This window comes from Peromyscus maniculatus, chromosome 5 (genome assembly GCF_049852395.1).
Source record: "Peromyscus maniculatus bairdii isolate BWxNUB_F1_BW_parent chromosome 5, HU_Pman_BW_mat_3.1, whole genome shotgun sequence".
NCBI classification, from domain to species: Eukaryota; Metazoa; Chordata; class Mammalia; order Rodentia; family Cricetidae; genus Peromyscus; species Peromyscus maniculatus.
Window position 1 is genome coordinate 57,657,550 of NC_134856.1, and position 13,526 is coordinate 57,671,075.

The 13,526-nt window shown below is 40.8% G+C and overlaps 1 protein-coding gene across 5 annotated transcripts in view; it reads right to left on the minus strand.

The window, feature by feature from the left end:
- Positions 1–13,526, minus strand: part of LOC102913738 (uncharacterized) — a 52,477-nt gene that overhangs the window by 13,507 nt on the left and 25,444 nt on the right. For 4 of the 5 annotated variants that reach the window (XM_076572297.1, XM_076572298.1, XM_076572299.1 and 1 more), the window contains exons 2-6: positions 9,758–9,884; positions 9,532–9,592; positions 5,717–8,383; positions 2,263–2,366; positions 655–727 (exon numbers count right to left, since the gene is read on the minus strand). In XM_076572297.1, coding sequence (XP_076428412.1) covers positions 6,754–8,383; positions 9,532–9,592; positions 9,758–9,884 — 1,818 coding nt within the window. In that variant the 3' untranslated portion in view covers positions 655–727; positions 2,263–2,366; positions 5,717–6,753. The remainder of the gene's footprint in view (positions 1–654; positions 728–2,262; positions 2,367–5,716; positions 8,384–9,531; positions 9,593–9,757; positions 9,885–13,526) is intronic. The other variant, XM_076572301.1, reaches the window with a different exon arrangement.

Genomic DNA, 13,526 nt, shown 5'->3' on the forward strand with positions numbered 1-13,526 from the left:
AACAGTTCCCTGTTAATTCCATAGTTTAGGACAATACAACTCACTAGGGTCCACCACAGACCCTCAAAAATAAAATGTAAAAAATTTCAGTAAGAGCACCATTAAAAGCACTCATGTGCCTTTTGACTGTTGAAAAACTGTCCTTGGCTCAAGTCAGAGCAGCCTTCCAGAAGGGTCCACTTAGTGTCTCATTGGATCTGCTAATTCTTAAAGGCTCGGGGAGAAAAAAGCATGAGGCCAGGCAAAATGCTACAAACACCAAAGATATTTCCTGAAACAAGGCCTTTCCAAATTGGCATAATGTACATTTCAAAAAGCCCCCCAAACCAGCATCGGAAGGGGAAACAGGCAGGCTAGGTTTCTGTTTGGCTCTAATATTGTCCCAGAGCATAAAGAACGGACTTCAAAGGCCAGCAGCAAAGTCTACATTCATCAGACTCAACTGAGCAGATTCCAGCAAAGTCATGAACCTCTCAGCACGGGCCCAGCTCCCGCCTGCAAAGGAGCCAGGAGATATGCCTATTTTGTTTCCCCCCGAATTATTCATTCTCCAAAGAAAAAGAGGCACATTCACAATGAAGTCAGTCTCTATGTTGCATCAAAGAGGAAAAAAAGAAAAAGGAAGAAATTGCTTTAGACCCATTGGTCATTTACCTGCAGTCACCTGGGAGCTTGCAAGAACCATGCTTGGGATTTTACAGCTATAAGCAGCCCTGTTGGCATACAGCTGTAAAAAACATAAAGTTTCATTAGTACACAACACTGCATATACCTTGCGGGCCACTGTCATGAGAATGGCCTAGTACATAAAATTGGGGACCCAAATAACAAATCCAGGCTTAAACTTCAAGGCCATGCTAGCAGATCTTCAAAATACAGAACTGTTTGGGCACAAAATGAAGATACATGATGGGGGAATCCCGTATCATGTCTATTCCTTGAGCCTTGCCTGGACCATGTTCCCTTCACCAAGAAACAGAAAAGGACATCCTTCCTTCCCTACTCAAACACCGTCCCACCACAGGATCTTCGGGTGAGCCTCCCATCAAATGCCTGGTTTCAACAATCTCATGGGGCTAAAGAACAAGGCAGGCTAGTCTTGTAGCCAAGTAGCCTCACAAAGCAAGAAAGAAAGGAAGGAAGGAAGGAAGGAAGGAAGGAAGGAAGGAAGGAAGGAAGGAAGGAAGGAAGGAAGGAAGGAAGAAATCAAGTAGACATTTAGGAAAAAAACAAAACACTGACATTAGAGAACTTACACAATTGCTTTTCAATTTTAAAATACAATTATTTAAAATAGCCAGAGAAATTCCTGCTGTCATCAATCCCATCCTTTAAACAAACTACTGTCATATTAGCGACTGAAGAAAGGAATACTGCTCAAGAGACCACATGCCCTCTCATGCCCCATCCCTTACAATTCAAAGATAAATAAAGGAGTTTATCTAATTATTGTGCAAATCAGCAAGGCACATTATATGTCCATGAGGGGATTAGTGTATGAGCTGGGATCCCCAACTCTATTGCTAGGAACCAGAATTATTATTTTTAGTAGTAGAAGGGACAAAAGACAGTAGGGACTCAAAAGGCTTAGACTCCTCAGTTATAAGGCATATGAAAATACAAGGTAACCACCTCCCCCCTTTAATGCCACAGCCTCAAAGATGCCCAGGGAAGCTTGCTGCAGTGACACATGAACTCAGGGTAGTTACTCCTCATGGCACTGTCTGTTCCTGTTTGGCATCAGGCTCCTCAGAAGCAGAGTCTGAGGAGATGTGGTAACAGGAGAAAGGAATGGGGAGGCGGACGAGGCTGAAGGAGCAGCTGAGCAAGGATGTGGTCTCAGCTGGGATCTGACTTCAGCGAGATCCCAGGAGAACCTCTGGAGTGTGAATCTTATCCCACAGTGTTAAAGCAAGGGGCGGCCTTTGTAACACCCTCTCCCTGTGTCAGTCACTTAGCAACTGTCCACTGCAGGGATGGCGAAGAGCGGCTCCTGCTTGGCCAAGGACAACTCCCTAGACAAGGAGCAGCTGCGAGCTGTTAGGAGCCAACAGTCACAGCAGCTGGGGATGGGAGCACCAGCTGGTAAAGGGGATCTGGACAGGGCACCAACATTATCTTCTACACACAGCATCTTCATGCTTTGGTCTAAGATAACAGTAACATCCCACCCTGCCACCTGACTGCTGTCAGGTGAGAACCTGGCACCAAAAGTGACAGCCAATAGCATTTGTCAATCCATCCAGCTGCATGGACACATACCTTTGTTACACTCAGGACCCATCCAGTCTTCCTGGCAGGTTTTTGTTGCCATTCTGGTCACAGGCATAGTGTCCAAAGAGTCATCTCTAGGCCGACAGAACTTACTGCAATGAAAGTCATATCAGTGGTTATCACAGGTCACTCGGATCTGATACTCAAAATGGGCAATCTGCGTATTTTGTTTCAGTGTCTGCCATTGCAAGCTGGGGTTTATCATGCTTGAGTGAGAGACCTTTTCAATTATACTCAGGTTCTAGAGGGAAAAAAAGAAAGAAACTCATTCCCATTAGCATCTTCTCTGAGCATTTTGGCTACTTTCAGACTAGAAACAAACACACAGAGTACAAAAAAACAGATAGTTAAGGAAAAAAGCTCTACCCTCTTCCTTGTATGCCAGGTGCTTCATATATTTTCTTGCCTGGAAATACCATCAAATCAATGCATCTCATCCCTGATCTATAGGCACTCAAGTCATTAAGAGTTAGCTTGTAGCCGGGCGTTGGTGGCGCACGCCTTTAATCCCAGCACTTGGGAGGCAGAGCCAGGTGGATCTCTGTGAGTTCGAGGCCAGCCTGGGCTACCAAGTGAGTTCCAGGAACGGCACAAAGCTACACAGAGAAACCCTGTCTCGAAAAACCAAAAAAAAAAAAAAAGAGTTAGCTTGTTGCTATTCAAAGCTGCAACAAGCATGTTGAATACATCCACCCATGAATGTGGGGCCAGCAGCAAGAAATATTCTAAGAATGTTAGTGCAGATTTAGAGTACACATACAAACAACACACTCCATCCACAGATGATTCCCTAACCACCTGCCAGCAAATCCTTGCAGGGCTGTCTTCCAGCAGCATAAAGAGCCACACCAGCCACTGTACCATAGTCTGATTTCTGTCACTAGATAAAACAGTGTCTGTTTTAACAAGCCTTCAGCAACAGTGACTGTATTTGTTCCTGTGTTCTGTTATTTGCCAATGTTCCTAACATATTGCTGGCCACACTAATTTGCAAAAACTCCTAAATGTTATAGAAGGCTGCTCCTTGTGAAATGTTACTTTTGAAAAAATTTTACTGTTCCAGATGAGGTTAGTGATCTTTATTTTCATTTTACTTTCAAGTTTCTCTTGGAAAAGCCCTATTCTCTTCACTGAAAGCCAAGGGGTGGACTGCGATACATGAAAAACAAACAAAAACATTCATAAGCTCTTTCAAGCTGGCATTCCATTAGCAGCACCCAAAACCTTTCACTTTTCTCATAAGCCTGAGCTGGTAGATGCGAGAGTAATTCAGCCTGCAGACAGGTAGGTAGAGGCATCATCCTGTTTGTGTCTGTGTTAAGTCAGGCTCCTTAAAAATGCCTGCTAGGCAAAGAAAATGTCTAGAGTCCAAGCAGTTCTCAGAAGAAATAAGACCAGGCCTCTACACTGAGGTACCTGCAATCTGCTCTAAGCAAAAGACAGGTACTAAAATAGCTCCAGACCCCAGGAGCAAGGAGTGCAGAAGGATGTGAGCAGACAACAAGGCTCTAAGTCAGCACTCAGCTTGGTGCTATGTTTTCTCAACCTGCCAGTCATCACCTTGTCAAATTCAAGGCCACCTTGGAGAGGCAACTTAGGACCTACGTGCAATGCCTTGGTGATTCTTGCACACCCACACCACTGTTTTTCTAGGCCTTGGGCCTGTGCTCCGTGACAAAGCTAGACAAGCCCTACAGGTGACCAGGGGAAGAACTCTTGGGTGGCTCCATACACAACCAACACAGCCCCAGCCAGTCTGGACTGTGATGTGGGCAGGAAAGGCCATAAACAAGCCCATGTACCTTCAGGCTTACATCCAGCAACATGTGCAAGTAACACTGTACTTGAGTTTTTGCAAATATACACAGCCGAAGAATGGCAAAAATGCCTCTCCATTAACTGCCTGTTCATTTTGCAAGTTCAGTTAAGAAATGTAGTGGGCTATGGTACTGCATGATTATAAGAGCTTAATAAAGAAATTGTTAAACACAGTAGCTATGTCACAAAGGTGTCTGAGCTTCTCAGGCTGAGATTAACAATCATTCAGACCAGAGATCAGGACCATCCTGAGGGTGCTGAATGGTGCAGAACTCTGTGTAGTTCAGAGCACTTTCTACCTTGTTTCAGGAAATGCTGTGAAGATCACAACTTCAGCATCCTCAGCAGGGCTGACAAAGCTATGGAAACTTCACACCCACTGAGGCAAGAGGCTGCAGTATATGTGGTATGCTCTATGTTGTCTGGGTTATGCTGCTTGGGTTTACTGCATGATGATTTTACATGCTACCTGACTCAGCTCTCCTCTCCCATTAGCTTGGGCCACTAAGTATCAGTACCAGGGCAGCTCACCTGGACTAGTTCTAGCCTCAGGACTGGAAAGGAATGTTAACACACATCTTGGTACATTTCAGTGGCACAAAGATGCATCATGAAACACACACACACACACACACACACACACACATCCTTTTACACCAAAAAGAAAGAAAGGAACACAAAAAACACAACTCAAGGACCAACCAGAAAACCTAGACAGTGGCCTTAGCTGAGAAGACTAAGCTATACGGAAAACCTGGTCTCAAGGATTTCTGGTTATGCTTACCTATCCATCAATCAATTAAACATCACCATATGCTGAAATCATTTGTTCATGTAGAAAACGAGAAGCTTGGAACTTTATATGCTACAGTCCTGATTCATATCAGAAATGGCAGACTGAGGGTGGGAGCCAGTCTCGGAACTTCAGAAGCGCCTGAAGTTAATCTGGTCTAGACTCCGTTCATTAGGGTTCATTGCAGAGCTGATGTGAAAAGGAATTCTGTCCCCAAGCTCAGGGATCTGCCTATAACTTACATCCAAGGCCAGGATGTTTGCAATTTCATGAACTACCAAAAAACAAAACAAAACAAAACAAAACCAGCCCATACTATTGGGCTCCCTGGCATCCTCAAATGCTTTGGAGGGGCAGGGGGTAAAGAAACAAGGAGCCAAACATCCCAGGAAGAACAAACAGCACACATAAAGGTCCTGAGACAAGAAGGAAATGTGATACACTCAAGGATAAAAATGGATAAAGAATGCCTAAGATGCAGACACAGTAGACATGGCGTGTTAAGACAAGCTATGAGGAAAAAGAAAAAAAGGCACACCAAAATATGACCCAAAGCTATGGGAAGCCATTAAACAGCTGACCATCAAATTTTACACTCAAGAAAAATAAAGGTGGGACAAGAATGGAGAAGATATTGGAAGTTGGCCAGAGCCAAGAAGGACAGACTTGAAGCTGTGAAAGATAGGTACACTGGGAACCTACAGCTCTGAAGAGAAAAGTACCCTGATTGTTGGAAGCCAGGCTATATGTGCAGCTGTGAAGGGAAGGAACTTTGGATTCCTAAAGCTGTGAGGAGGAAGGAATACTGACTATTGGGAGGTCAGGCCATACCTGTGTTCCAGTGTGGGATGGTCCCCCTTCAGGATGTGGCAACCCTGCTCCACTCTGTTATGAGAGCTTCCCAGCAGAGATATCCATTTCTTCCCAGCTCCAGACCAAGTTGGTAATTCTCTACTTCACTCTACTAAGGGGGAACCCCTTGCAGAAATGAGGCAGTCTGCTCCCGCTCTGGTGACAAGTTGCTACTTCTGCCCCAATCCCATAATGGAGATTCCCAGCAGAAGTGTCCATTGCTTCTCGGCTCCACTACAATAAGGAGTTCCTGGAAGAGATTCTGCTCAGCTCTGGTAAAAGAAGTCTTCACCCAAAACTCATTCAAGAGATTTATCTGGGAGTGAAAAATCCAGGAGAGTGGATACCTCTGTCAGAGAGGAGAAGAGCAGCTACAAACTGAACAGGCAGAGGGGCTTACACGGGACTTCCTAGGGGCTTAGTTTTTCCTAGGATAAGGTTTTCAGGGTGGGGATTGGTCGATTTTCAATCCCTGAGCTTGAATTAGCTCAGAGATTGGCCAGATTTCATGTTAGTGATTGGTTGGTTTGTGCTCAAGGACTGGTTGGTTTTCCTGATCAGGAATTCATTGGTTTCATGCTCAGTTGTTCAGGGCTAGAGTGCGTTCTTTTGGCTCTGATGTCAGGGCCAAAGTGTGTGTCTTTCACTGGCTCTGGTTTCAGGATCAGGGTGCATTTCTTTGGCTGGCTTTTTACCGTACATGTAGGGCTTCATAAAGTGATAAATTTATTTTTTCCATGAGTTTGCAGGGGAAAACAACATAAAAATAGACAAAATAAAAATTGAGCAGGTTGTTGATACTGCCAATTTTTTTCTACAGAATAAATACCTCTGTGTAACTGAATGCAAGTGTGTTGGATAAAGACATTACCAAATACTTTATAATAATAATCCCTCAGTATTTTTTTTACAGGTACTCAAAGACTATTTTAATATGTAAAGGCTTTAACAGATAGATTGTACACAAAAAGTTTTATTCCTGTATAAAATACAAAACTTTATCACAATGACTATTTTTAGGGTTTCTCTGCAGTATGAATTTTCCCATGATTTCGAAGACTACGGCTGCGTTTAAAGGCTTTCCCACACTGATTACACTCATAGGGTTTCTCTCCAGTATGTGTTCTTTTATGCATTTGAAGATTACCATGTTGTGTAAAAGTTTTACCACATTGATCACATTCATAGGGTTTCTCTCCAGTATGTGTTCTTTCATGCATTTGAAGGGCACTGTGAAGTGCAAAAGCTTTACCACATTGTTTACAATCATAGGGTTTCTCTCCTGTATGTGTTCTTTTATGTATTTGAAGATTACCATGATGTAAAAAGGCTTTACCACAATGATGACATTCATAGGGTTTCTCTCCAGTATGTGTTCTTTTATGCAAGTGAAGATGACTCTGACGTGCAAAGGCTTTACCACATTGATTACATTCATAAGGTTTCTCTCCAGTATGTATTCTTGTATGCATTTGAAGAGCACTATGATGAGCAAAGGCTTTACCACATTGATTACATTCATAGGGTTTCTCTCCAGTATGAATTCTTTCATGCCTTTGAAAAGCACTTTGAAAAGCAAAGGCTTTACCACAATGATTACATACATAAGGTTTCTCTCCAGTATGTGTTCTTTTATGCATTTGAAGACTACCATATTGGGCATAGGCTTTACCACACTGATCACATTCATAGGGTTTCTCTCCAGTATGTGTTCTTTTATGTATTCGGAGAATACTGCGATGTGCAAAAGCTTTATCACATTGGTCACATACATAGGGTTTCTCTCCAGTATGAGTTGTTTTATGAGTTTGGAGATTACTGTGATGTACAAAGGCTTTACCACATTGATTACACTCATAGGGTTTCTCTCCAGTATGTGTTCTTTTATGCATTTGAAGATTACTGTAACTTGCAAAGGCTTTATCACATTGGTCACATTCATAAGGTTTCTCTCCAGTATGTGTTCTTGTATGCATTTGAAGAGCATTGTGATGAGCAAAGGCTTTACCACATCGATTACATTCATAGGGTTTCTCTCCAGTATGTGTTCTTTTATGTATTTGGAGAATACTTTGATGAGCAAAGGTTTTACCACATTGGTCACATTCATAGGGTTTCTCTCCAGTATGTGTTCTTTTATGCATTTGGAGATTGCTTTGATGTACAAAGGCTTTGCCACAATGATTACATTCATACGGTTTCTCTCCAGTATGTGTTCTTTTATGCATTTGAAGATTACTATGACGTACAAAGGCTTTACCACATTGATTACACTCATAGGGCTTTTCTCCAGTATGTGTTCTTTTATGAATTTGAAGATGACTGTCATATGTAAAGGCTTTACCACATTGATTACATTCATAGGGTTTCTCTCCAGTATGCATTCTTGTGTGCATTTGAAGATTACTGTGACTTGCGTAGGCTTTACCACATTGATTACATTCATAGGGTTTCTCTCCAGTATGCGTTCTTTTATGCCTTTGAAGAGCACTGTCATAAGCAAATGCTTTACCACATTGATTACATTCATAGGGTTTCTCTCCAGTACGTGTTCTTTCATGTCTTTGAAGATGACTGTCATATGCAAAGGCTTTAACACATTGAGTATATACAGAAGGTTTCTCTGCGTTATGGCTTCTTTCATGTCTGCAACAATAATTGGCACATATAAAAGCTTTACCACATTCAATACAATGTTGACTCATTGCATCTAAATTAATTTTACAATTTGGTCGAATTGTAAAGAGGAATCAGATCATAAGGTTTTATCACTGTGTTAACATTCATGTTGTTCCCCTTCATTAAGATTTTTTTTTAATGTTTGAAGATACCTGTGATTGTAAGATCCTTTATTATGGAGTTCACATTTACAGAATCTTTTTCTATATGAGATTTTTCACACATCTGAAGAGAACTGGAAAAACTCAGAGCTTTACTACCCTACTGTATTTATAAATTTTACTATATTGTGGGTCATACTATATTTACTAAGTTAACTAGGACAAACATAAGTCTTTACACAATCCTAGTATGCATAGGGCTTTCTGCAGTGTGAGTTTGTTGATGTACTAACAATGAAGCTGGAAAACCAATTACTTGTATACTTGAATCAAATTCGACAAGTATACTCAACATGGGGACTGCACCATATCTTCTAATTGTGTTGATAGAGAGGTATGTTACATCTTACTATATCCCTATGCTCATAAAGCTTGTATCCAGAGTGACATATGATATACCTAGTAAAGAAAGAATAAAAACTAAAAGGTTTCCACATTGAATTCTCAGTTTGACTTTCTGTTTCTCATAGACATGTGGTATAATGATTAAGGTTCCTCCACAACAACTACCCCTTGACTCTTCACTGTAACTGCCCTTCTCACAGTCACTTATCACAGTCACAATAAGGATATGAGTAGCACTAGCTTTACTATGGACCATTTGTTTATTAGAAGGTTGGAGGATATACTTATCACCTCTTCAATCTGCATACCTTTTGTATTATGAGTGCTATAAAACTAAATAGATTGACAGTTCTGCAGCATAGCTCTCATGCAGTTATGATTCAAATAGTGATATTAAGGCATTGTTTCCTTGTCTTCTTTCCTAAAAGAATGCCTTGCAAATGCAATTCACCTACCTGAAATTGAGGTATATAGTTTTGTGAGAATTTAATAATCATCAATGCACATTAAGCTGTGCTTATTTACACTGTTGCTTTTGTTTAAAACTTCCAGGACACATTACAATTTCTTCAGAGGCACATTTTGTCTTAGCTTGCAGGTGATAATTACCTTTCATGTCTTCTAGAACTTTGACAATGTTCTTCAATATTATGGTCTTCCCAACTGTATCCTAAAATATAGAACCAGAAAATGTATGGTATGTTATTGAAAACTGCAAAATTTAAGTTACTATCATCAGTGAACCTTAGAACCATGCCTGATTTATTCACCTCACTTTTCTTTCTCAATCAAATTTGTCTCCTTACTTGAAAACTTGAAGAAAATTCCCTCTTACCTATAGTAGTGAGGTTCCTGTAGGTCTCCAGCATCACATCTTTGTAGAGATTCTTCTGGGAACGATCCAGCAAAGTCCATTCTTCCCAAGTGAAGCCAACATGCACATCATCATAGGTCACTGCATTCTAAAATATCCGATACATGTGTATAACAGAAAGCATGACACTGACAACAATGTAAATATACATTTCTTTGACAGTATGGTCATATAACTCTGGTGCTCCCCACACTAATTCCATGACATAGATACTATAATGTAATCAGCAAGTCACTTTAAAAGGAAACTGAATAGGAGGTTCACCTCTGTCATTTTTGTACCCTGGAAATGGGATATCACCTTGCAAGAGAAATGCCATTAAAAAACATACAGAAACAAGTAAAGAGATCAACAGTATAGAGTACACATGAAAAAAAAATTGTATGAACAATTACTAAATAAAAAAAATAAGATGGACATGCACTTAGAAGTCAAAGGCAGGTATATCTGCCTTAGAGTTGAATGCCAGCCTAGTCTATGCAGTCAGTTTCAGAACATCCAGAAGTACATATTAAGACCTTGTCTCTCATTCAAAAAAATCAAACAAACAAAAGAGATAGAAAGAACTCAGACATTTTAGTGACATTTCTGCAAAAAGTTATGTATTCACTCCAGTTCTATATTCATCTTCCAGAAAACTGAAATGTCCCAATTTAAAGTGTAACATCAATAATATTTTACTAAAAGGAACTGCATGTTGAACAGTTACAAATGGACAGATTTTAAAAACATTAGCAATATAAATGTTGATCAAATCAACATAGGGCAGAAGAGTTGGCTCAATAGTAAAGAGCTCTTGCTGGCTGGTCTTGCATCTAGGTGGGGTCAATTGCCAGTACTTACTCAGGGGATCACAACTATCCATATTCCAAGTTCCAGGTTTCTGAGACCATCTTTTAATTACTGTGAGGACCAGGTCCCCATGTGGTTCATATCCATGCATACGGGTAAAATACTCAATTTCATTAAAAAAAGAGAGAAAGAAAGAAAGAAAGAAAGAAAGAAAGAAAGAAAGAAAGAAAGAAAGAAACACACAACAGGCAGGAAGAAGATGATACACCTGCAATCCAATAACTCAGAAGGCTCAGGCAGTATTAATGTCATGAATACATGACATCCTGGAAAACAGAATGACACTATCTGCCAAATTTTAAAATTCAAGATATGAGTGAAGCTCAGTACAACAGCATATGCTTGCCATGGGAAAAAAATTTACATTCCAGGCCCATCACAGAATAATACAAAAACAAAAAAACAGGAATGTTGGCCCACCTTTAATCCCAGCACTTGGGAGTCAGAGTCAAGGGGATCTCTGAGTCTGAGGCCAGTCTGGTCTACAGAGCTACTTTCAGGATCGCCCAGGCTACAGAGACAATCCTTGTCTTCAAAAACAAACAAACAAATTAAAAAAAAAATCAGACTAGCAAACTGGTTTAGCACTGAATAGCAATTGCCATAGCAATTCTAAATTATGTGATTTAGGGAAGGAGTCTATAATGGTGGTGAAGGCAGAAGAAGGAAGCTGGGTGATTAGTTTCAACCACTGCACAGTAGACACAAAGACCAGGAAATGGGCTGAGGGCTTGGAGACTCATATCACATCCACAATGATGAATGTCATTCAGAAAGTGTTCTCCTACTAAAGGTTTCACCAGCAATCAAAATAAAGTCACCAAAGAGAGACACATGTTCAAATACATCATATTTTCTGGGAGGTTTTACATTCAATCAACTACATTCAGACCCAGGTCACTATAGGATAATGCTTATCCATGAAGAAAAAGCATTTAGTCACGTCAATAATCCTCACAGTCTGCAACAATCCCTACTTGGTGACATTTTGTTTGTGCTCTAACAAATAAAGCTTGCCTCGAGATCAGAGGGCAAAGCTAGCCACTAGTTAACCATAGACTCCAGGCAGTGGTGGCATACACCTTTAATCCCAATAATTGGGAGGAGGAAGCAGGAAGATCAGTCTAAAAGAGAAACAGACCCAGGTAGTGGAGGTTCACACCTTTGATCTCAGCACTTAGGATCTCTTGCCTTTGATCCCAGTACTTGAGAGGCATGGGCCTTTAATCCCAACGCTAGGGAGGTGAAGACCGGAAGTGATATGGCTGGGCAGAAAGAGGAATATAAGGTGGGAAGAGATAGGAGCTCAGCCCGCTTTCAGACTGAAGAGTTGCTGAGGTGAGACGTGGCTGTGGCTTGCTCCTTTTCCCCTCTGATCTGTCAGCATTTACCCCTATATCTGACTCTGGGTTTTTATTATTAAGACCAATGAGAATTTGAGCTACACGTGACACCCAGTGTGGGGCACAAATGCAGGAAAAAGCTGCCTCCTTGTGGCTTTGCAGCCACAGGCACAGGCTGGAGCTACATGTACCTGGAGTCACTAACCCCAGGCTAAGGTTTTTCTTTCTTTTCCACAAGCTTGTGAGTGAGTTGGAATTTTTCTGTTGTAGCGTATTTGCAACAAACTCCACAGGCTTTTGGGCTCCAAAAACTGCAGGAGTTAGCCACATTCGCACATTCCCCATGCAGACAGCTGGATCTTCAGCTTCCCTCTCCCAGTAGATTGTGGTCACCAAGCTGCCGCCACACTAGGTAGCTGCCTTGAAAACTGCTTGGGCTTCTATTGTACTACACAGAGCAGTCAGCCTCATATCTTCACTGTCATCACTGGCAGATTTGGTGAGACAATTGGGAATTCTTAAAGGAAGGAATTAGTTAAGAGTTTTTGCCCCACATTAAAAACTGGGAAACTCTATTACAATGGAGGGCGTTAGGTCTCTGTATAATACTTGACAGTTTCAAAATGGAGCAATTAAATGAGAGGATAATTAATTTAGATGGGATTTATGTAATGCCAATTATAAATATCTGTTTTATATTTTTGTTTTATCACTAAAAAAGTTGGTTACTATGAGTGCCAAGATACAAGTTTTAGCAAAACTTATTAAAACAGATCACAGAGATATTCAGACCCAGATAAGAGAAATTTAAATGAGAACCAAGCTCAGGATTGCATTATAAGGTTAGAGAGGAACAGCCTGAGGTTTTCAAATACCCAACCTTTATTTATCCAGTAATCTTACAGGGACCGCCAAATGATAGATACCCCCAAGGCTGTGTAAGAGCTGAATGGATTCCTGTACAAATATTAGATTTAAGGAGATTCAAGGAAGTGATAGTCTCATATGGCACACATTCATCTTTTGTGAGGCAGATGTTAAACTCATGGTCAACTAGTAATAGAATTATTCCTCAAGACTGGGGAGACTTGTTACAGTAGTCTTGAAGCCTGGTCCTCAATTACAATGGAGTACCTGGTGGAAAGAAGAGGCTAAAACCATTGAACAATGAAGTAGGGCTAGAGGTATGGCAATCTCCCAAGGCCAATTTCTTGGAGAGGGAGACTATGCTAATATAGAAAGGTAAACTCTATATAATGACCACACACTGGCTTTATGCCAAGCAGCAGCCTTGAATGCTTAGGACAGAATTGAACAAGTAGGAAAGAAAACTGAGTCATTGATGAAAGTTATACAGGGCTTGAAAGAAACCTTGACTGATTTCTTACAAAGACTGACTTCAGTAGTAAATAGAATGATACCAAATTCAGAATCTAGACAAATAATAATTGAACCTCTGGCTTTTGAAAATACTAATGCACAATGCAAAAGGGTAATTAGGCTGTTAAAGGCAAGATCAACACCCTTGGAGGAAT